This window comes from Bos indicus, chromosome 6, assembly GCF_029378745.1.
Source record: "Bos indicus isolate NIAB-ARS_2022 breed Sahiwal x Tharparkar chromosome 6, NIAB-ARS_B.indTharparkar_mat_pri_1.0, whole genome shotgun sequence".
Classification (NCBI taxonomy): Eukaryota; Metazoa; Chordata; class Mammalia; order Artiodactyla; family Bovidae; genus Bos; species Bos indicus.
Genome location: NC_091765.1, coordinates 68,470,262 through 68,493,322, shown reverse-complemented (window position 1 = coordinate 68,493,322; position 23,061 = coordinate 68,470,262). Strand labels below are relative to the sequence as shown.

At 41.3% G+C, this 23,061-nt stretch overlaps 1 protein-coding gene across 6 annotated transcripts in view; it reads right to left on the bottom strand.

The window, feature by feature from the left end:
- Positions 1–2,018: 2,018 nt before the first annotated feature.
- The window catches only part of DCUN1D4 (defective in cullin neddylation 1 domain containing 4), an 81,940-nt gene continuing 60,897 nt past the window's right edge, over positions 2,019–23,061 (bottom strand). For all 6 annotated transcript variants that reach the window (XM_070791422.1, XM_019962730.2, XM_019962732.2 and 3 more), the window contains 4 exons: positions 19,700–19,808; positions 7,673–7,777; positions 5,495–5,597; positions 2,019–5,383 (listed from right to left, as the gene is read on the bottom strand). In XM_070791422.1, coding sequence (XP_070647523.1) covers positions 5,328–5,383; positions 5,495–5,597; positions 7,673–7,777; positions 19,700–19,808 — 373 coding nt within the window. In that variant the 3' untranslated portion in view covers positions 2,019–5,327. The remainder of the gene's footprint in view (positions 5,384–5,494; positions 5,598–7,672; positions 7,778–19,699; positions 19,809–23,061) is intronic.

Genomic DNA, 23,061 nt, shown 5'->3' with positions numbered 1-23,061 from the left:
GAAAGATTCTGCCACCTCCACTGATATCTTTGTGTACACTGCTGCACCTCCTTAGGGACAGTTCTTGGATGAGTCCCCATAATGCCCAACTCTCCAAAAGGAACACTCATCTCCAGCTGAGTCAGTATCTTTCTGGCCTACCATGTATAATTGATAAGGTGCCACTTAAACCCAATCACCATAAAACTTTCCATCCAGAGATCCTCCCTAATTCTTCAGTCTGTTGATTTTCTATTTATTCCAGTCCCCTCTCTGCACACTTATAAAATTTGATTCTTATGTTCTCAATTTCACATAGGAATTCTGCCTCAACATACAATTCAAGTTAATAAAGATAATGATTAAACTGAGAATCTGAAAATCAACCTTGATGGGGGGAGTATAAGGTTTGGAAGGATTTATGAGCACTTTAAGACATGCAGAATAGGTTATTCAAAGGCATCTATTATTTTATGGAGTGATTCTGGGAACTTATGTGATGAAGTAATAGTTGCTGTCATGCCCAACTCTCTGCGACCCCGCGAACTGTAGCCCACCAGCCTCCTCTATCAATGGAATTCTCCAGGCAAGAATACTGGAGTGGACTGCCATTCCCTTTTCCAGCAGATCTTCCCGACCCAGGGATCAAACCCGGGTATCCTGCATTGCAGGCAGATTCTCTACCGTTTTGAGCTCTAGGGAAGTCCTCTGTGATAGGATAACCCTTGTCCAAATCCTACTCTCGAGGTAGGATATGTAGGAGCCAACAAGTAATGAAGCCAAAATAAATAATAGGCCATCAAGAGGAAAAAAACACAGTGGCTTTCAATATACTATTAGAAGTTAGACCAAAACTCTCTGGAGAGTTAGTTCACTGGTAACAAGTACAGCTGCAGCTCTCTTTAATCATCATACATTTATCTAAGACTTCTACAGAACACTAGTTTGAATTTCAGATATTCAGATTAGGCAATTCTGAGATGTCTCTGCTGGAAAGTGTCAGAGGGAAAACCAAACCTCTTCAGCATGCTTTCTCAAGGCCAGAGTTCTTCATAATCCACTCTCCAGGGAAGGACTGCAAAAGAATTTCCTTCAGAGGACTGAATACATTTCTTTGGGAGAAGAGATTTACATTTTAAATGATGTTTAAAAAAATTTTTCCATTTAATTACTACAGCCAATTTTTGTTTTTTCAGTTTCCAATTATTATTCTCAGCACAGGCTACTTATCATAATTTCTCAGCAAGTACACTTCTATACATGGGATGATTTTATTTTTTGTTAAGGCAACTGAAGATAAATGTTAGGAACCAATTCGAGGAGGGGGTGGAACCCAAAGTATTTTCTGTTGAATGTGCCAGAAGTGGTGAACATGCCTTATTTTGGAATACCTCCTGCACCACAAGCTTAGCTTAGGTACACAGGGCCAGAAAGTTTGATGTATTGTTTGCTCACATGATAGGTTTCTTTTTTCTTTCCTTTCTAGCTATAACAAAGTTCCAAGGGCAATTCTTTTCTCAAGGAATCACAAAAGCTTTTCTCTAAGCTTCTGCCTAAAAGTTATTCTTCCCACCAGAATTTGGGAAGAACATTCAAATGAGTCATTTCAGTATGATGTAACCAAGTCACAGCATCATGGGAACTAGGTCCTGCCTTCCTATAGGTTCAAACAAATGAAGAAAGTTCAGAAAGAGCGGTTTGCCACCTCACTTCTGTAGCCTTGGGGCTGACTCGATGATACATGAAATACTTTAAAACTACCGTGTGTGCTGTGCTTAGCTGCTCAGTCATGTCTGACTCTTTGCGACCCCATGGGCTACAGCCCGCCAGGCTCCTCTGTCATGGGGATTTTCCAGGCAAGAATACTGAAGTGGGTTGCCATGCCCTCCTCCAGGGGATCTTCCCAACCCAGGTAGAGAACCCAGGTCTCCCGCACTGCAGGCAGATTCTTTACCGTCTGAGCCACCCAGGGAAGTCTAAAACTACCTTAAGGGATTTTTTAAGAGAAAGCCATGAAAAGAGAAAAATAAACAAATCAGTTCTGAAACCAAACACAAATAACTTTTTTATTTATGGGGTATCGTTTTACATCAATTACATTAAAACCTAAAACCAGTTTGCTGTACTCAAGTTAGGTGGCATAACAATATTTCAGTTAAGCTGGGAGTCACAGGACTTGCACACGTTTATGAAGGTGATGCAAATACTGACGACACGAAGCATTCACAGTTACAGGTTAGCTGCAGTTCACTGACAGTAACCCCCGAGAGAAATGACTTCATGAAAAGAAGCAACCCACATTTTGGTCTCATTTACAGACACCCAACAATTTAGTTGGTCAATGGATTCTATACATTTATTATACAACATATGAAAGAATAAAAGATAAGGCTTACAGAGGTATTTTAGCAGTTGTAAGAGTAAAAACCAAGGGCACAAACTAACTTTTAAAGCTTTCTGTATAAACTTCAAAAGCACTGTTAAGATGGAGACTGAGAGGCAACAGAAGTCTGTTGTTAATCCAGATCCTAGAAGTCTGTCTAGTGAGCTTTATAAAAACTTAGTTCAGAGGTCATGCTTCAAATAAGCTGCACGTAACATTATAGAGGGTGATTATGGCAAATCAAATAATGCAATTTCCGACCTACCGCAACAGTCAACATCTAAAAGTTGGATTCCGTTATCACAGAGTATTGCAACATGGAGGCCAAAACACGATGGAAAGAAAGAAAGGGTGGAGATGTAGGTGATAAAGAAAAACCAGAAAAAGGCACCCTCGTTTACTTATCATTTGCCCATAAATAAGTGCTTGGTGACTGCTCAACTTATGTAACTTAGGGAGATTTTTATGAAAAAATATCTTATTACTTCTGGCTCTTCTTCCCCTTAAAAATAACTGCATAAAATCACAGAAACCAAGGGCAAGCACGCTGCAGTCACAAAGATTTATTTTTCAAGGGAATTCAGAGATTATTTGGCCTTTTCTAAACAGGCAAGATCACCCTTCTGGAATATTTACTTCCATGTTACACATCATGAAATAATTTTTGCTTGGCTTTTCCAAAACCCCTGTCATCAAAATGTTCACTGTGTGTTAAAATGTAACATTTTCCCTGTAGCCACCCTCTTATTTTGGGATTAACTGTGCTTACTGTTAAAAAAAATTTTCCAGTTTGTTACAGTACCTTTGAAAATAATTTCATTGATGATTTCTATTTGCTTTAAACAAAACTAGAGTTGATCGAATTTAAGAACTGCTGCCTTTAAAGTGTGATTTGTTAACTTCATGGGATCCTTTTGAAAATGAATCAAGTTCTCCACAGATTGGAACCTGCCTATAGCCAGTCACCAGTGGAGTTAACAGGCACCCGTCGGAACGGAAGCCCTTTCAACACGCTGGTCTCAGGAGCTGTGCTTGCTGTCAACGTCTTCTGTTCTTTTCAGGGATGAATTTGTGCAAATTGGTGTGAATGTGTAAAGTAGAAGGGGAGTCTACAGCTTCTAAACAAGGAATGATTAAGTATGCTTAATCACTACAGAGTTTTTCAAACTTCTGGTTTATTTCACAGCAAACCAAACCTTTCTATTTGGTAGAAAAAGGAAGTGAGTTTCATTCTACCAGATCATGATTTTGTATATGCACACACACTGTATATACACACAAAATTCCTGTCTTTGGTGGTTCAGTTAGGGAAAAACAAAATATGAAAATATGAACACTGTTTGCAAAGAAACTGTGAAATCGTGGTCAAACAGTAGCATTGTCTGTGTGCTTTACTCATATAATGCCGTTAAAAGGTTCACATTTGACCCAAAAGGTTTTGGGGCCAGGTTTTGAAATAATCTGAACCTCTTCCAACTGTCACATGTTCAGTCATGGATTTTGCTCACAACTATGCATTTTCTTGCTCAAATGCACCACTAGCTTTCACTTGGTTGAAAGTCATTAGACTGTCTAATGACAGTCTAAGTCATTAGACTATTGTGTTCTCACAAACTTTAGGGACTAAATTAAGTCATTCAATAGCACCAGAGAGTTGAGGGAGAAGCATGTTTTTTTGTACATTTCCTTGAGAAGGGCTAAGACAAGAAAAGAAAAAAAAAAAAAAACCATAAAATACAAACCTAAAAATACCATCCCATTTACTCCTGTTTCTTCACCCACATAAATAATGGCTATCACCTCTCTGTACATATTACTCAGGTAATGACGAGCGGCCCCTCCAGGAAAGGTCCTACCGTGTAATAGAGTTTTTAGCTCAATGCTGGTGGTGTCGTGTCCACTGCCTGCAATGGACATTCTGCCAGGAAAAGCCTAGCATGAAAGAAACAAAAAAAGGAAAACAAAACAAAACACCTCTCACTTACAGTATAGTTCTTCCCCCCACCCGCCCCCGCAAAACTAGAAAATCAGACACCATGAAAGCTTAACTAAAAATTCAAGCCACAACTAAAAGTGCTCTGCAGTTATAAATTGCCAGCAAACCATTAGGTTTTCATGGAGGCGGCAAAATAAATTTTACTTAGAATGGCATAGAAAGCATCAGCAGACCAAACACTGACTAGAAGAATGCAAAAGGAAAAAAAAAGCACTAAAAAAGTGTACAAGGGTTTAAAACCAAAGGGAAAAAAAGGTGCAATTGTAATTTGTTCATCTGTACCTATATTCAAACTATGACAGCTTTAACATTAGAAAACCAAAACCTATATACTGCACGGTGGAAATGATGTGTGGCATGGTATGGGTCTATATGTTCAATTATTCTAACTTGCATCATTTCAAAATGCTAATATTTAAGGAAACCAAATTAGATTTGGCATAACGCCTCTGAAAAGTTACAACTCCCACCTCCTTCCAAAGTTGGCCTCTTAAATAATAAGGTTAATTCTGGCAACATTTGCATATGATAACAGCTGTTCTGTCTTATATCTGAAATGCTACATTTTGAGACCAAAGAAAAGTGTAATTGGGTCATTTGAAAAAAGGGACTAGAAATATGCCACAAAAATTATTTTACAATACATTTTTGCAGAAATAATCTCTAGGTGAAGCTTTGTCTTTTTATACACATATACAAAATTTAAACAGCAATATACACATAATCACAGTGAGGACGCTGGCAAATTCACCAATCTGTAGTGTAAATACAAACTGCAAAGCAGCCTTCCAAGAGAACAGTGCCACACAGCAAGCAGAGCTGGCCCATTCAACAGCAAACACCGACGCGTCCCTGCCAAAGGGAGACCGTGCGAGAAAAGCAGCATGCGCTGGGTACAAACAGCAATTTATGGCTAATGGTTGACATAACTGTGGTAACAGTGACTCTCTCGCTGCTATGCATAAAGTCCTAGGACATCTGTTTGTCTTTATACCACTCCACAAACTCGTCCAACAAAACTGGCCCTGGAGAGAGAGAGAAGAGAGGCAGGGAACAACACAGCTATGAGACTTCTCAGAGGCTGAGGAGCAAACGTGCGGGGGGCAGGGGGAAAACGACACCCGCCCAGTACTTACATGCTCCATCTTCATCGTAGTTGCTGAGGTCAAGGTTAATTGTTCTGCTAAACTCTAGCACATTGCACCATTGGTCTTTATTAATAACTTTATATTTTGATTGCTGGTGGAGGAAAAATAATATGAATTACTGACACAACAAATCAGACAGTTTCAACTGCTGTGACAATCAACTTGATAAAAGCTCATGAAGGTTATCACTTTCCATTTGAGGTGTGTTAGGCACCATTCTAGGAGAAGGGTGAGAGATAGCGAGAGGGGAACTGTGGATGACAATTTTCATTACAAAAATATTATGGGGGCTCAACATAAAACAACAAATGCATCGAAGAAACACAACGTTACATCCCTAGGAGTGAAATTTCTAGATGGCAAAAGCCCTTTTATGTAAAAGAGGGATAATATCCATTTCACAGAGATGTGGTAAGGATTAAGGCAGATAATTTCTATAATTTATAAAAAGCACTTTATTGAGTGTGTGGCACACAGTAAGTGCTAAATAAAGAGTTGCTCCCATTAACAGGCCCTGACATGAACATCATGCTTCCTGTCAAGCTGTCAGCTAACGGCACATGCCACCGTGGGTTTACTCAATGAGACCTTGCTAAGTGCTGCAAGCACTCTCAGGACTAGGTGGTCCAGTCACTGAAGAGTTACTGTTCTGATAATTAAAAACTTGAGTCTGATCATAAAAGGACTAAGAACAGCCATGAAATAGTTTTTCTCTTCCTCCCAGACAGGAAAAAGGCTACATGCATATTTCAAAATACAATATCCCTGTATAAAAATCTAAAAATAAAACCCAGTCTGATAATTCTTAAATCTTTGCCACTAAAATTGGGAACACTGGAAAACAAAGCAAGTACATAAAAAGCAAAGAGAGTTGAGCCAATGGTTTGGAGGATGTAAACACAAGAAAAGCTCAAATGAAAGGATTACTGGGTCCTTTTAAAAGAAAAATGCAAACTGGTGTGAGAGAGAGAACAAAGCACAGACTATAAACTTTCTAAGCAACTAAAAGCAAAACCCAGTCACTGAAACAGTTGATGGTGCTCCTGGAACTGTGTGAAGTCAAATCTGCTGTAGTCTTTCAGCTACAGAAGGACCTTCACACCCAGCCTTAAATTCTTCCCAGGATCCTGAGATCAGGAGCCCATTGCTACTCACTTTCCAAATAAAGCTAACATTTCTGAGGGTTGTCAGAGAAACTGGAAGAGATCACTGGTAAATACGGGCTGTCATGTAAACAAGTGCTTCTTATATTAAAAACTTGTTTTCATACCTTTCTTCAGGAATCCCAGTTAGTAATGTTAAAAGCAAATTTTAATAACAGTTCTCAAAGAAGCCTGTCAGAAGTTTTTCTGGACCATTACACCAACAAGTTGTAAGGAAGATTATTTCAAGAGTGAGGCTGGAGTCAGTGTAAAGTCCAGGAATTTCTCCAAGATCCAACACCCTTATCCTTTCAAGGAAAAAGCAATTTTTAAAGGGGTTTGGGGACTGGAGCGCAAGAAGGAGGCTATATATGACAACCCAAGTAACTCAGACTTTCACCTCAGGTTCTTCCAAGTCTTAACAGTATTACATTGGCATCAGAGCCAGTTCCTAATAACCAGCAGCTCAGAATTTCTCTCATTAATACTTAGAGCAAACAAATGATAACAATGGAGGAAAGTGCTGGATTATTTCAAACACAAACGTGAAGAAAATTTAAACTGCAGGAGATACCAAATGAAGGAACTGGCCACTGAGACTGAAGTTTCTTGGAGATAAGAGTAGGTAAGGACATGTTACACAGACTGAATTTAGTGAGAGAGTGGATGGCTGTTCTCCAACCTTCACTTCATAAAAGTGGAACTTCATCTAAAGCCACAAAATAAGGTAAATCTTGTTTTACTCTTGTTATAAAAAGCAGGAAATCTAAACACAAACAAAAGGGGGACAAGAGAGGAAAGGCCAGAGCTGCGGTGTCTGGAGCATTTGTAGGGGGCCGGGGCCATGTGCACACACGGGGATGCTCGGGACTCGGGAACGTGCTCAGGGGCAGCCAGTACGTCGCCACAGTTCCTACAGGCAGAGAAGTATGACAAACAGAAAAGTACAGAAGAGGATCGAGTAAAGTTTACTTGGTAGTTCTAAGCAAGCAAACATACATTCCATAAAATAACAATTTAGTACCTCTAAGAATTGGTGAAAAACTGGAAAAAGGGGCCAGATTTTTCCTAGTAACAGTCCCAACATGCACTTGGCAGTGTTTATGTCTAGGCTTCGCTGGTCCTTTTCCTGTTTAACAAACAAAAACAAGGATGAGCCAGGTGCCCCCAAACAATCCAAATTCCTATTTCACTTCAGTGAGGAATTAGTAAACAGTTCCTGTATCATACACCATAAAAATCCTGAGTCAAGACTAAGGTAGGGGGAGGGGAGGTGGTCAGACATAATGGAAGGGTTAAACAGTTTTGTACTATAGAGTTTTACTGTGAGAAAGAGTCATATCAACTGAATGATCACCCTAATCTATGATTATTTCATGGGATATGATTGTTATCTGTGATTATTTCTTGGGATAAATAAAAATCCATAACTCAATCACTAGCTGTTTGACATTTATGATTATTACCGACATCATAATTACTGATCCCCAAAACCTATAACTTAACTAAATAGAGTTTAAAGGTTTCAAATTTCATGCTTAGGAATCAGGTTTTCTTGAAAAAAAATCTTTCTTCCACCAATTTTATTTCACTGGTAAATGCTTTTTTTGCACCTAAAAATGATGGAGTTCAGTGGAGCTCCTAATGAACATCGGGGCTCTGGAGAACCTTCCATCCCCCACCTTCGGGGAAAGCAGTATGTCCACCTGTCTACCTGCCACAGTGCTTCTTACCTTAGATTTGCTGCACGCGACATCTCCTAGCACAACACCCCTAACTAACAGCCAGGTGAAAGATGACATTGCATGAGGAATCCAGAAAAGACATTTACATAAGCCTGGGCAGATTATGGGCAGATTAAGCTCCTTCTACTTATATTTACAATTAAGAATGTTAATTTCTCACTGATCTTTCTTACAAGATTCCATTTGGGAACTAAAAAGTGGGCAGTTTCTATGTAAAAGGACAGAGGACCTGGGACCTTGAGTGGTAACCTTAGACATCAAATGCTAGCTAGCCTCGTCATGGTATCTTAGTTTCAAAGAAACTTTGCAAAAGTATCTTTCTACAAAGGGAGAAAGTGCCTGGCTGTTTCATGTGGAGTGGAATCTAAATGTTCACCAGATTAAGGGAGGATGCATGACCCCGTGCCAGCCACATGTGCAGCCACACACACCTCCTGATAAAGCTGTTACCTCAAATTTTCTAACAGTGAAGTGCTCTTGAGTACAAGGAGAATTTCTGGCCCTGACACTGATTTTAAAGTAAAGGACCTAAACAATACAGCAAACGTAAGCACCTCACTCAACAGCCAACAATGGAGATGTGCGACGGGTCTGCCTTTCGGCCCCAGTTGTGCGGCATGACGGCCATGCAACCACAGGCCGGGTCAGATGGCTCTCAGTCACCCGGCCCTGTCCTGGCCACACAGCTTAAGTCTGAGGAGGGCTCCATAGTTCAGGGCAAGCAGGGGCCTGCCCTCTACAGCCTGTCCTGCCCTCCCCTGGCCACGTACATCACCCTGCTCAAGGGTGCAGGGCTCATTCCGAGGAGAGGACGACAGTGGGAAGGGCACCCTCGTGGGGGCCCCCCTTCTGCCCCCGAGCCTTGTGGGGTGTTGCACTGCATGGCTCATGCTTCTGCAATGCACTGTGCAAGGAAACAGAAGACTTCCTCTTGTCCTGTCACGTGGGTGCAGCAGCAGCAGCATACCCCACTATGGAGCACCCTCCACAGTCCCATGGAAGAAAACCAGGGACCTGCTGAAAACGCACGCGGCACCACAGGACCGGGCCCCAGTTGAACAACAGCTCAGGCAGCGCTGGGCTGAGGGCATGGACGCTCTGGAAATGCTCTCCCTCTGAGGAGCCTGTAGTCGTTCACTAGACCTAAAGTCGCCAGTCTGGCCCTGATACACACTGTGCCTTCTTCCAACACCATCCACGTCCCCATCACAATGGACATACACTAAGGTGACAGAAAAGAAGATACAGAGGACCTGGACAGACTCTTGGAAACAGTGCAACCATCTGACAAACTGGTGATCATGAAGGATTTCAATGCATGTGTTTGGCAGCGATGCCAAAACATGGAGGGAAGGCATCAGACTCACAGGGCCGGAAAGCTGAACAGCACTCACTCACTCCTGCTCTGCCAGGGTGCCAGCCAGCAGCTCGCAATCACTAACACCATCTTCTGCCTAGCAAACAAGAGAGAGATATTATGGAGGCACTCGCGATCTGAACAGTGGCATCTCGCTGATCACCAATGTTGCCTGTGGGGGGATGTGAGGCTACGTGCAAATGACCATGACTGCAAACACTGCGGATTCCTGGGGACAGCACAACTGAGAGATCCCAGAGCAAACATCTACGAAACAGCAAAATGGAGACACGCCCGGGGGTTCTCTGACAGTGATCCTAATGGCATTCTCAAAGGTGTTCCCAACTAAGTGAACTGAATCTCCCAGGATGCTATGAAGCGGCCATCAACACTGAGTGTTGTTGTTGTTGTTTTTTGAATCACCTTAACAAATCCAAGGAATACAGCTAAAAACATCTAGAAGCCCTTCGAAGGAAATTCAAATAGTTCGCTGTCAACACTGACCCTGTGACTCTGCTCGTGGAGCATCAGGGTGAGAGAGGCAGACTTCAGCATCTCAAGGTCAGAATCTAAGCAGCGAGTACCTTGAGACAGACTGTCCAGAGTCAACCAGCACCCCCAAAGGCCCCTCAAGGCTAAGGGGAAAGCAGAAGAACTGCTCTCCCTGTCCACCTCTCGACCCACAATGTGCAGGTATGGATTTCACGGCTTTCATTTTTCTAAGACAACAAAACAAACAACTTTCATTGTATCCATCAAATACTAATAAGAACCAAGCAGGCTCCACACACACACACCAAAGACCTATTAACCCCCTACAATACACAACTAGATTCTGCTTTGTGGTCTTCCTTAAACACATATTTTTAAAAGCAGTTACAGATGTTATTTGCAGCTGTAAAACCAAAGGATCCTACTCTGAATATTCTAAAAAGCTATGTTTCGTTTACGAGAACGCACTCCTCAAGCTAAAGACTATTAACCACTAATGGAGTGAATAATGAAGTTTTATCAAGTTCTGATTTGACATTCAACTTTGAAAACAAATAGTGCTTTTGTTTATGTAAGACTGTTCAAATACAGGTCTTCCTGTAAGATGTGATAGTTAAGCTTTTTTTTTTCCTTAAATGGCACAGGTGACACAAACTAAAACAAAATAATTAATCAACTGTAAATATGTAAATATAAATATTACAAAAATGATTCTCCAAACATCTAGGTATTCAGACATGCTATGTCACAGACCTCTGTCAGATGACCAATTTCCAATTTTCCCAAAGTTTTAATAGTACTTGAAAAAGGGGAATGCTGAATTACTAAAATTATAAAGAAAAAAATCTTTAACATTAAAAAAGACATCCATAAGATTTCGGGAGAGGCTAGAATACATAAGAAACAATATACAAGTGCCCATGATCACAAGCATGTTGATGGTGACAACCAAGAAACTGGTAACAATTTACGTGAAATCCAAAGACTGTCACTGAAGACCTGTAATACAGGTCACAGAATTTTTATTTGAAACCATGGGGATTACAAAATATAAAGAGACAATGCAGTCTTCCTTATCACAGTTCAACAAACATAAGGCAAAAACAGAGTGCTAAAGAACTTGAATCAATGTGGTTGTTTACAAAGCTGAAAACAGCAAATCAGTTTTCTGAATGGGAGTCCTTTTTTTTTTTTTTAATTACACATTAGAAACAAGCAAAAAGGTCTTAAAACTCATGAGTGCCCTCTCACTGGGAAAAGTGAAACTAAAACAAGATGCTTAGAGAATTTACCCAGCCTAGTTCTCAAATAATAATGTTTGCAAGGCAATTACTTAATTAAGCTCAACTAGTGATACTTCCTTTAAAACATAAAGAAAAACAAAAAAGATCTTTCAACTGGCACAGCTTTTCCCCAGTCATTTTATTTGGTATAGATTCTATTACTGTACTCTTGGAAGATAAGATATTATTTGAAACCTGAGGTTTGTGTGTGTTAGTGGGCTTAGATGTGTCCAACTCTTTGTGATCCCATGGACTGTAGTCTGCCAGGGTCCTCTGTCCATGGGATTCTCCAGGCAAGAATACTGGAATGGGTTGCCATTTCTTTCTCCAGGGGATCTTCCCAACCCAAAGATTGAACCCATGTCTCCTGTGTTTGCAGGCAGATTCTTTACTGTCTGAGCCACTACGGGGTTACAAGCACCTGAGTAATGTCAATGAAGAAAAATTCAACCACTATTTCTAATTTTATGGCTAACTTTTATTGAGAACTGAACCAGCAACTGTTTTAAGTGCCTTATACTCAATACTCAAGTAATGCAAGAGGCTATTATTATATGCCTATTACGTGAGGCATTATTATAATCCCCAATTTATAAATAAGGAAACTGAGGCCCAAGAGTTAAATGACTGTCGATAAGAGCTGGGTCTGCACCAGGAGTCTGATTCCAAACCTGAGCATTTCATCGTGTACCCATCTGCCGCCTTCTCAGCTCTTCAGAGTTCAATTCACTTTACAAACAACTGCTGAGCAAATTCAGCAATAACCAAAGGGTAACCTTAACGGTAAAGCCAACAAGATGTTCACAGGAACGAACCTGGGATTAAATGACCATATATTCTTCTACTTCTGTCCTCACCCATGCCTGCCTTCTGTTTTCCTCATAATTTACAATAAAAGTATAACAAGTAGTGAAGAGTGTGTGCCCGTCTATGTCTGGTGTGTTGTGGGTTGTGTGGAGAGGGAAACCAGACAAACACACTGGTTAAGAAATAAGAACTGACTCAAGTTAGAAGAGGAAATGAATCAAATGGTCACAGCAGATCTCAGGTTAAAGTTGGACAGAGTTCTCTGGTAACAGGGTGTTGAACACAAGACCCAACAAAATCTTCCTCAGCAAATCCTATGAGTAACATCCACAACCATTCCACTAAATGGAAGTGACTTAGACATTAGCTCTAACATGTGACCTCCTAGCACCTTCCTGAAACACCTCAAAAACTAAATAAAAGCACAGGCAGTTGGAAAAGTTGGGTGCATCACGGGACAGGCTGTGAGGACTAATTTCTAACAACAGATTAACCATCGCAGGATCACCTCTCAAGAAGGCGGGATTCCCACTAGTACCTTCTGCCTCCACAAAACCCTGCGAGACAACTTCTTAAAGCTTCACTGCAAGGGCTGAAAAGCCAGGACTCGCCCCTAAAGAAATCTCCCATCCTTCTCTTGCTCCCTGCACTTCTTCTCTCTCACCCCCCAAAAGCCCCCTTCTACCCATCCAGAAGCCTCTCTGCCTCAGTCACTCAGAAAGCTCCACTCAGCTCCCATCTCCCCACCGAGCCTAGAAACTTCCCTCAGTCCTCCCCATCATTCTCGCCTTCCTGCACCCAGGCTGTGGGATGCGCTGCTGGAAGGCCTCCCAGAGTGGGTCATCAATTCATGGTGTCAACTCTCAGCCAGGCTAAGATGCTGTCGTTCTCAGCGCCTCACTCAGCCCAACATTCACCCTTCTCAGAACCCCAAGAGGCAACTCCATCTGTGGCTTTCAGCACAGTACCTTGTCTTTGCCCCAGAGGATACAGAAAAAGCAAATTTAACTGATATATAAGAACCAGCATCGGAGCAACCAAAAATATCACTCTATTTAGTCTTTTATCTCATTCTCTTTGTCCCATCTTATTCTCACTAGGTCCTTTTAAAGGAATCAAGCCAAAAATGACTGTTTTACTTAAAGGAATCCAGACAACATTTGTTTATAAAATTTATATTAGGGGAAAAAACACTAAGCATAAAAACATTCAAGACAAAATTCCACTTGCAGAAGAACTGGCCATTTCAGCCCAAGTCTCTATCCCCTCCCCTTCCTGAAACAGGACCCCACAGGACAGTGGCAGTTTGAGTCAGGAAGGTGGTGTGGCTCAGGGACAGAGCTCAGGCCCTCATGCTGTCCCCTCCCCTCTGGCCCTCAGTCTCATCATCTGCACAGTGACAAGACTGAACCCAGCGTCCTCCACAGTTTCTTTCAACTCTTAAGTGTTGCAATTCTCTGACATCTGTAAGACTATATGTAAGCTCAAGCCAAAGTAAACTTAGGAGAAAATTAATATAACTTTACAATCAAGTGCTATTTTTAATTGGCTACAAGGTTCTAAGGTGAGGGGGAAAACAAGCATACCTTTAGGACTATAATTTTGGTGGAGAGATGTTAAAAATGGGTATTTTATCTTTTCCTGGTATTTTACTATAGTTTCTTTCCAGATATATTAAAGGGTGAAGCCAAAATGTAAGTTGCTCAGCTGTGTCTGACTCTTTGTGACCCCATGGATTATAGCCCACCAGGCTCCTTTGTCCATGGGGATTCTCCAAGCAAGAATACTGGAGTGGGTTGCCATAGCCTCCCCTCCAGGGGATCTTTCCAACCCAAGGATTGTACCAGGGTCTCCTGCATTACAGGCAGATTCTTTATCAACTGAGCCACCAGGGAAGCCCCAAGAATACTGGAGTGGGTTAAAGGGTAATTCAGAAAATTTTAAAAATGCTACTGTGTGGTCTTTGAGAAAAAGAAATGAGCCCCCCAGTGACACCAGCAAACTGTGTGGAGGTGCTTTCCAGGCTACAGCGAGAAGGGGGAACCCAAACCCAGCCCAGTGGAACCCCAACTCACTAAACTGGAAAAGACAGTTTGTGGATTTCAAGGAGGCATATAATTTGTGGGGCAAAATACCAGCGAGGTAGAACTGCACAGAGAGACCTGGGGACCCACACTGTCTCCCCAGTTGCTGGCTGAGGACTTGTCTTTGCACATGTGAGAGGAAACCGCCTGAGTCGAGGGAGAGAAACACTGGAGAAGAACTTGCAGAAATTCCCGAGCTCACACGGGGCTGGGAACAGTCTGAATTCTCAAAATACACAGGGCTTTGGGTGGAATCCTCAGGAGGGTGTTATCTTCCTGGTGGGGCTATGTCATCCCTAGACTGAGGCTGCTCTGGACCAGTCCTTTCAAAGGAACAACATGATTCCAAGTAACTTAAATACACACCAGGAAAAAAATTTTAATCCAACATTAAAAGGAATACAACAAATCCAAGCAACCAACAACCTAAAACACAATACTCAGCATCCAATTAAAAAACAGAAAAAAAAAAAAAAAAACTATCAGGAATACAAAGAAGCAGTAAAATATGACCCATAATGAAGATAAAAACTTTAACCAGAGAAAGAAATAAAGACATGACAGATATGACAGAACCACAGCACAATGCTGTTAAAACACCTGTCATAAACACATCTGAGAAGTTTAAGATGGTAGAAGAAAATATTATCAAGATAAGAGAAATGGATATAAAAAGTCACAAACAGAATTTCTAGAGATGAAAAATACAGCATCTGAAATGAAAATATACCAGCTGGGGTGAGCAGAAGAAAAGATTAGGATTAGAAGATACAGTAATAAATATTACCCAAAGGGAAACAAAAAGAGAAAACAGAAAAACCTGAACATAGCATCAGTAGCTTGTGTGACAGTATCAAGCATCTAACACAAGTATAACTGTAGCCCCACAAGGAAGAGAGGGAGAACAGGAGAACTCTTTGAAGAAATAACAGCTGAGAAATTTCCCAGTTTAATACAAACTGTTTAAGTTCAAAGGCCTAAAAACTCAACAAATCCTAATCAGAGTAAACATAAGGAAATTATGTTGAGGCACACCATAGTCAACTTGCTAAAAATCAGTGAAAAGAGAATAAAAGCAACCAGAGAGAACAAAACAAGACACTATGTTCAAAGGCATTATGAATGACATCAGACTTATCATCAGAAACTCCACAAGGCAGAAGACAATGAGAGCCAGCATGAAAGCGCTAAGAGAAAAAACGGTCAACCTAGACATCTTTATCTAGATAAGTACCTTCTAAATTGAAGGCAAAATAAAAGCTTAGAAACTCATCACCAGAAAATCTGTACTATGAGCAATGCTGAAGGAAATTTTTAGGCAGAAGATAAATGATACCAGATAGAAATATGGATCCACACAAAGAGAAGGAAGCACAGACAAGTGGTATATATCTGGGTACATATAAAAGACATTTTTGGGACTTCCCTGGTGGTCCAGTGGCTAAGACTCTGTGCTCCCCAACACAGGGCCCAGGTCCAACCCCTGGTCGGGGAACTAGATCCCATATGCTACAGTTAAAAGCCCATATGCCGCAACTAAAGATCCTGCATGCTGCAACTAACACCCGGTGCAGTCAAATAAATAATTTTTTTAAAGTTGCTTTTTTAAAAAAAGACATTTTTGCTTATTCAAAGCAAAAATGATACCAATATATGCTATGAACTGAATGTTTGTGTTCCCCACTTCCGAGTGATGGTAATAAGAGGTGGGGTCCTCATGCCTGTGGAGGAACTCCCCTAAAACAAAGACTGTAGCGAGCTCCCTCCTCCCTTCCACCACGTGAGGTTACAGTGGAGACACATCTACCCTGCCAGCACGATGAGCTTGGACTTTGCAGCCTCCTAAACTGTGAGAAATAAATTTCTGTTATTTATAAGCTTCTGAGTCTCTGGGACTTTGTTAAGCAGCCTAAAGAGGCTAAAACAATATATTGTGAGATGTGTAACACATGTATAAGTAAAATGTGTGACACAGCAGCCAAAAGTACGGAAGGGCAAGATGAAAGTGTACTGTTATAAAGGCTCTTACATTATACACGAAGTGGTATAATATTATTGGAAGATAGACTGAGAATTTAAAGATGTGTGCTGTAAAGCCTGATTAATCACAAAAAATAACAGAGATACAGATAAGAAGACAATAGTGGAATGGAATGATAACAATGGAGTCTAAAAAAATCCAAAAGAAGTCATGAAAAGAGGAAAAAAGAAATAAACATAGATGAGACAACAAGGGAAATGAACAGCAATACAGGAGATGTGAACTTAACCATATCAATAGACACATTAAATGCAAATGGTTTAAGCATCTCAGGACATGTACTGGCAGCCCCAACTATGCATATGCTATCTAAAAGAAACCCACTTTAAATATAAAGACACAAACAGGTTTATAAAGGATGAAAAAAGACATATCACCTAGACTTTACTTAAAAGCAGAAATGGCTATATTTCTATCAGACAAAGTAGACTTCAGAACAAAGAATATTATCAGAGATAAAGAGAGACATTTCATAATGCTAAAAGGTCAATTCTTCAAGAGGACTTAACAATACTACATATATCTAAATCTAGTCTGAAGCCTCGAAATACGGTGAAATGAGAAAAGACACAAACAACAGAAGTAATTACAGTCAGAGAGTCTAATATTCGTCTCTCAGCAAATAATACAACAGTAGGCAGAAATCATTAGGATGCAGAAGACCTGACCACTACTACCAACCAACTTGACCTAACTGACATTTATACAACATTCTACTGAACAGCAACAGAATAGTCATTCTTTGCGGGCACACATAAAATATTCATCACAGCAGACCCATTTGGTCACATTTCAGACCATAAATCTAACCTCCATACCTGTTAGTGGACTGAGACTACACAGAGCATGTTCTCTGACCATGGCAGAATTAATGATAGATTATGTGGAAAAATCCTAGTAGTTGGCAAATAACACAACACACTTCTACATAATCAATGGGTCTAAAACAATCACAAGGGAAACAGGAAAATATTTTGAACTGAATGCAAATGAATATTTAACACCTCAAAACTTGTGGGATACAGCTAAATAAAACAAATTCAGTAACAAATTCATCTTAGGGCATATTTTAGCTGAACTGAATCTATTTGGTAATGATGTGGCTGTTATTCAGCATTACATAACGGGGCTTTACATAATGGGGCTTAATTCACTGATATTTATTGATACTCTCCTTAAAAGGCAAAGATTTTTGCAGGCTGCTACCAGAGATAGGAAGAAAGAAAACACGCAGTCCCTTAAACTGTCAGAAAAAATGCAGGCCTGGACCTAAACTCCCAGGCCAAGCTAGAGGGGACATGAGGGCCATGTAAGTGATGATCCTATGTGATGGTGGAGCCAGGCGGCTTGGTCCAGAAGCTGGTGATGGAGCAAGCAGCAGGGATACAGACAAGGCTCAGACAGCGCTTGGCATGACAAAAGGCAGGGGCAGGCGGCAGGTTCAGCAAACAGCTAGTTCATGGTCAGCAGAGCACAGACATCTTGTGGAAGGGGAAGCCTGGATGAGACTGGACTGCAATGGCCTGGGAGAACCTGGAGATGGGACCTGGAGCCAGAGCCTGAGTGTGTAGCCTGAGTAGGTCCTGGACCTACTGCTGAGCAACCAGGGGGCCCCAGTTCACCCGACTCCTTGGTGAAGGAGAACGAAACCATCCCATGCATCACTCAGCTGCTAGGGAAGCAACTGTGATGTCCACACGGTGACTGAAGTGCTATATTCACATGGAGGCGATGGTGTTCATGGCTGAAGGTGGACAAGTGGCCCAAGGCTGCGGGAAGACGGACCAAGCCCTGCTGGTATGAGTGCCTGGTGAGAAGGGAGAGGGCGTGGACAAGAGGCCATGGGAGCAGTGCAGGCCATGAGCCCAGCCTCAACCCCAAGGATGTAGTAGAAGCTCAAGAGAGAGGCAATGGAAGGAGCCTGTGTGACAGACTGAGAAGGGGACACACAGCCAGGTTGAAGGAAAACTGAGCCCAGTTCTAAAGCAGTGGATATGTGGGGAAATTTCACTCCCAAACAAGGAAGTTAGAAAATACAGTTGTTCTGGTGAAAAGGCAAGATGCTTCTAAACAAAACTTCAGCCATATGATAGGACACTGCTGACTCAGGGAAGAAAAAAATCTTGAGAAGGAAAACATTTAATCCTGGAAACTATGCATCTACTCTAAAAGCATCTGACCAACAACTTCTAGATACAATTATATAAATGCCATTGAGTGAAACACTGCATCTGAGTTTGACAGTATCACTTCTAACATCTATATATTTTCATGCATGTCCTAATTTTATTTGAGGCTGCAAAAATTTCACACGTGAGGACACCACACTGAACTTACGGCTGTGCTGTAGGTGCACCAGAGCTCAACAGCAAATAAATTTTTGGCTAAACTAACAGAGCCAAAGTGAAGAAAAAGTGAAAAGATCCACATGGTGGATCTTTTGCTTACAAAAAAAAAAAAAAACTGTTACTGAGTTCTCTGCTTAAAAAAAAGAAATTAAAAAAAATTACCAGTCAAGAAAGCCTAATCGCCGGAACCCACCAAACACACAAACAGAACAGAAAACTACCATCCTGCAATAGAGCATAATCATTATGTACGGGCCGTGGACAGTGAATGAACACAATGCCAAGTGGTGCCTCAGGATTTACTCACTACCTGTGGTGACCAGGCTGAAAAATACAGCTTTATTTCACTCTGGTAGAACCACCATCACAAACTTGGCCTGGTTCACTGTGTGACAAACAAGATGATCATTTTTCAAAATGATGACTAGAAACTACATTTGAATCCTGCCCATTGAAATTAGCTTACATTTGCAATTCAAATGATTTCCAGGTATGATCCAGCACCCCAAGTGAAACTGGCCTCGACCTGACTACCTTATTCCAGGAAACTCAATGGGTGAAGGTTTACTGTTTCGTGAGAAGGAAAAGCTTTTCCAAGCTTACCTAAGAGCTGTTTAGAACAATGTCTATGACGTACCCCTTTACAATTACTTCTAAGCCAATCACATGAGCTATTAAAGGCCTGTCACTAGAGCTTTGTGCTGACATACTACATTCTTGCCCAGACTCAGCTCGGGTGGAAAGTCTATGTGTAGAAGAGAAATTCTAACTAGCATCCTGGGAGTAGCTTACTCAACTTCCTTGCTGTAGCATGTAAAACAAACCTCAAAAGGCAGTGAAAGGGGGGAGGGGGGAGAGAGAGAGAAACATTTGGATAGGATCCAGAGGACTCACCCGTGCAAAGTCAAATGCATATCTGTAAATAAGTTTAAAGTTTGTAGAATCATTTAATAATGATCTTAAGTAATCCAAAGTATTTCTGAGTTTTTCTGTTGTATCACATCTAGAAAAACAGAATAAAGGCAAATTATAACCTGAGTTTTTTCTGACGTGGGGCAGTAATATAAAACACAATCCCAAAAGACAATAAAAACTCTGGAGTTGGAACACGTCCACAATGAGCTTTTTTTCCTATGCTTTTCAAGAAATGTCGAATGTACGGAAAAGCTGAGGGTCCTGTAGATAAGCACCCCCGTGCCCATTCCCTGGGTCCACCATGAACACTGTCATATCTGTGCTCTCACATACAAGCACTTTTTTCTGTGCCTTTTCAAAGTAAGTTGCCCACATAATGCCACTTTACTCCTAAATGCCTCAATGCCATCATCACTCTTAATATCCTAGAAATGTTAACATGTGACTCACATGCAGATGTCCCAATCTTCCCCCAGCTCCTGTTTTCCATCAGAGATCCAGTCAAGGCTTATGCACTGCTCTCAGGTGTCTATCTCCTTAGTTTCTAGAAGGCATCCTGCCTTTTTTCTGTCTTTCTTGACAATCTCATTTTTGAAGGGACCAGATTAGTTGTTTTGCAGAATCTCAGTTTGTCAGATAATTTCCCTATGATTACACTTAGATTAAGCACTCATGGTAAGAACACTCCACGCTATGTGCTTCTCCTCCCATGAGGACAGTCCATTCCATTACTGGTGATACCAAGATGACTCATTTGGTGAAGGTAGTACCCGCCTATCTCCACTTAAAGGTACTCTTGGCCCCTTCTAAATGGTGTGTAACCTTGAGGATGGTACCTTGAGACTGACAATCCTGTTCCTCAACAACCTATCACCAGGTGGGTTCAGCATCTGTTATGATCCCTGCCTAAATCAGTTTTACATTTGAGGATGCAAAATGGTGATTTTTCTAATTCTATCATGCTTTTACACTTATAGGCCCGAACTCTTCTATAAAGAGAGCTCCTCTCACCACCTTTCTTGGTTTCGGACTAAAGGACTTCTGCCTTTTACTCAGGGTTATAATCTGTTACTGTCCTCATTCTTCATGGTGCACAACCGTCCTTCCAGTGTCGTTCTGACACGTCCCCACCATCAGTCTCTGAGTGCATCCTCGCTTTCTGACACAAGATATTCTAGTTCACCTAGACTTGAAATCAGTTATTTCTCCAGGAAGCCCTGGTGATGACAACCTGTTTTCACAGGTAAGTGACACACTGTTTATTTCTCTCGTTCAGTCACTCTGTCGTGTTCAACTCTTTGCAACCCCACGGACTGCAGCACGCCAGGCTTCCCTATCCTTCACCATCTCCTGGAGCTTGCTCAAACTCGTGTCCATTGGGTTAGTGATGCCATCCAACCACCTAGGCCTCTGTCATCCCTTTCTCCTCCTGCCTTCAATCTTTCCTAGCATCAGGGTCTTTTTCTTAAGTAGCATCACAGTCTTTTTCCTAAGTAGACTATTTGGATATTGTTACAAGCTAACTTTCTGTTCCTAATACTAGCCTTTAAAATTGAGAACCAAGAGTCATCATTTTCACTGGCAATATTAAAGATTTTCAATGCTGGATGTGTTTCTCTGTGTTTCCCTATAGAGCTTTTACCTCCTACCAAGTATAGATAATACATATTACAAGTATTAACAATGCAATGATTTTACATACTTTATTAAACCAAAATATAGTTCATTATAGAACACACTGATTTATTTTCAGCACTAAAATTGTGAAATTTCTGCAATTTTTTTGTAGCCATCTACAAAAAGCTTCCCATGATGTACTGAGATGATAAAATATCTAAAAGTCAAAAGTTACAGTAAATGTTTCACATCTGAGTTTACAAGAATTTAGAATATCCTTGATTTCTTTGAAAACTAAAAAAGATTAAAATTAGGCTAACTTTAGAAGTCAGAAAAGGCTTCTTTAAGGGACTGACTTGTAAGGTGAGAGCTGAAAGATAAATGGAAACTAGATGTTTTTGGAGAGGAGGACCTTCTAGATTAAAGGAATAGTATGCATAAAGGTCTAGCAACATGCCAAGCCTAAAGACTAAAAGAAAATCATGTGACTAGATAGAGTAAAAGGGAATATGGTCCAAAAAGAAGCTGAAAGAGAAGTAGGGCCAGACCATAAAGTTTTTGTGGTCCACAGTGGGGTTTTTTGTTTGTTTGATGTTTTCTTTTTTGAATACCTAGAAACAATGGAAGCTACCTCCTATCATGAGAGTTACCATGATCAGGCTTCCATCTTGAAAAGCCTACTCCAGATCTCTGTGGAAAAAGGTTAGGAATGGCAGGGCGGGGGAGACACTGAGTGACAGCCTAGTTAGACAGTTAGTGCCAGAACCCACAGGGTTCATGGAGGCTAGAAGGATGCATGAGAAAGCAGTGTGTGGGAACCTGTGAGGCAGGCGTAGGAGCAGAGCTTACTGTGTATTGGGCTCTCTGCTCTACGTTTTGATTTTCTTACCATAGATATATGAGTAATATTTTATTAGTAGTAATATGGGGGAGGAGTAAAGAGAAGGGAAACAGCTAACCCCCAAACACCTAAGACTGGAATTCTCCTCTTCATTTGGAAAAAAGGTTAAGGACCAAAACCACAGGAAAGCGGCCAGATTTGGGCCAGTTGGTTTAGTTTAGTTCTGCCCAGTGAAAGGAAGAAGAGTAGTTGCTTGTTTCAGCAGATCCTAGAGCAGGAACCACTGTAGAGCTGAAAGAAAACAGCGCAGCCGCAAGGTGAACGTGGAGTTTTACAGCGAGCTGCGGAGTCAGTCCAGCCGACACTGGCAAGATGTCCTGACACTGCAAGACGCACAGAGCCGGTCTGGAGAGTCACACGTAAAATGCCCAAAGCAATCTTTTACTTCCTGTGTCTATTAAAGAGAGGTTAGAGATGATGCTGTCAATAACGAGTTTAGTGTTAGTAGTAGTCGTTTAGTCCTGTCCAACTCGTTGCAACCCTACGGACTGTAGCTCACCAGGCTCCTCTGTCCATAGGATTCTCCAGGCAAGAATACTGGAGTGGGTTGCCATTTCCTTCTCCAAATAGAGAGTTTAATCTGCTTTAAAAGGGGCCTGGTCCCATAGAGCCCGTGGACTAACCCCCACCAGGGATCCACGCCTCGCTGAGTCACCCTGTCTGAACTGTACGTTGCCATCTAGTGGCCACTCAACAAGGTCATCTGCAGACAGCTCCTTTCAGTGAAGCTTTGCTTCACAAAGATGTGAAGCAACAGGCTTGGCCTGAGACTTCGAAAAGCAGCCACATCATTCAGCCCATTTCCCCCAGCTTTCCTGTGTAC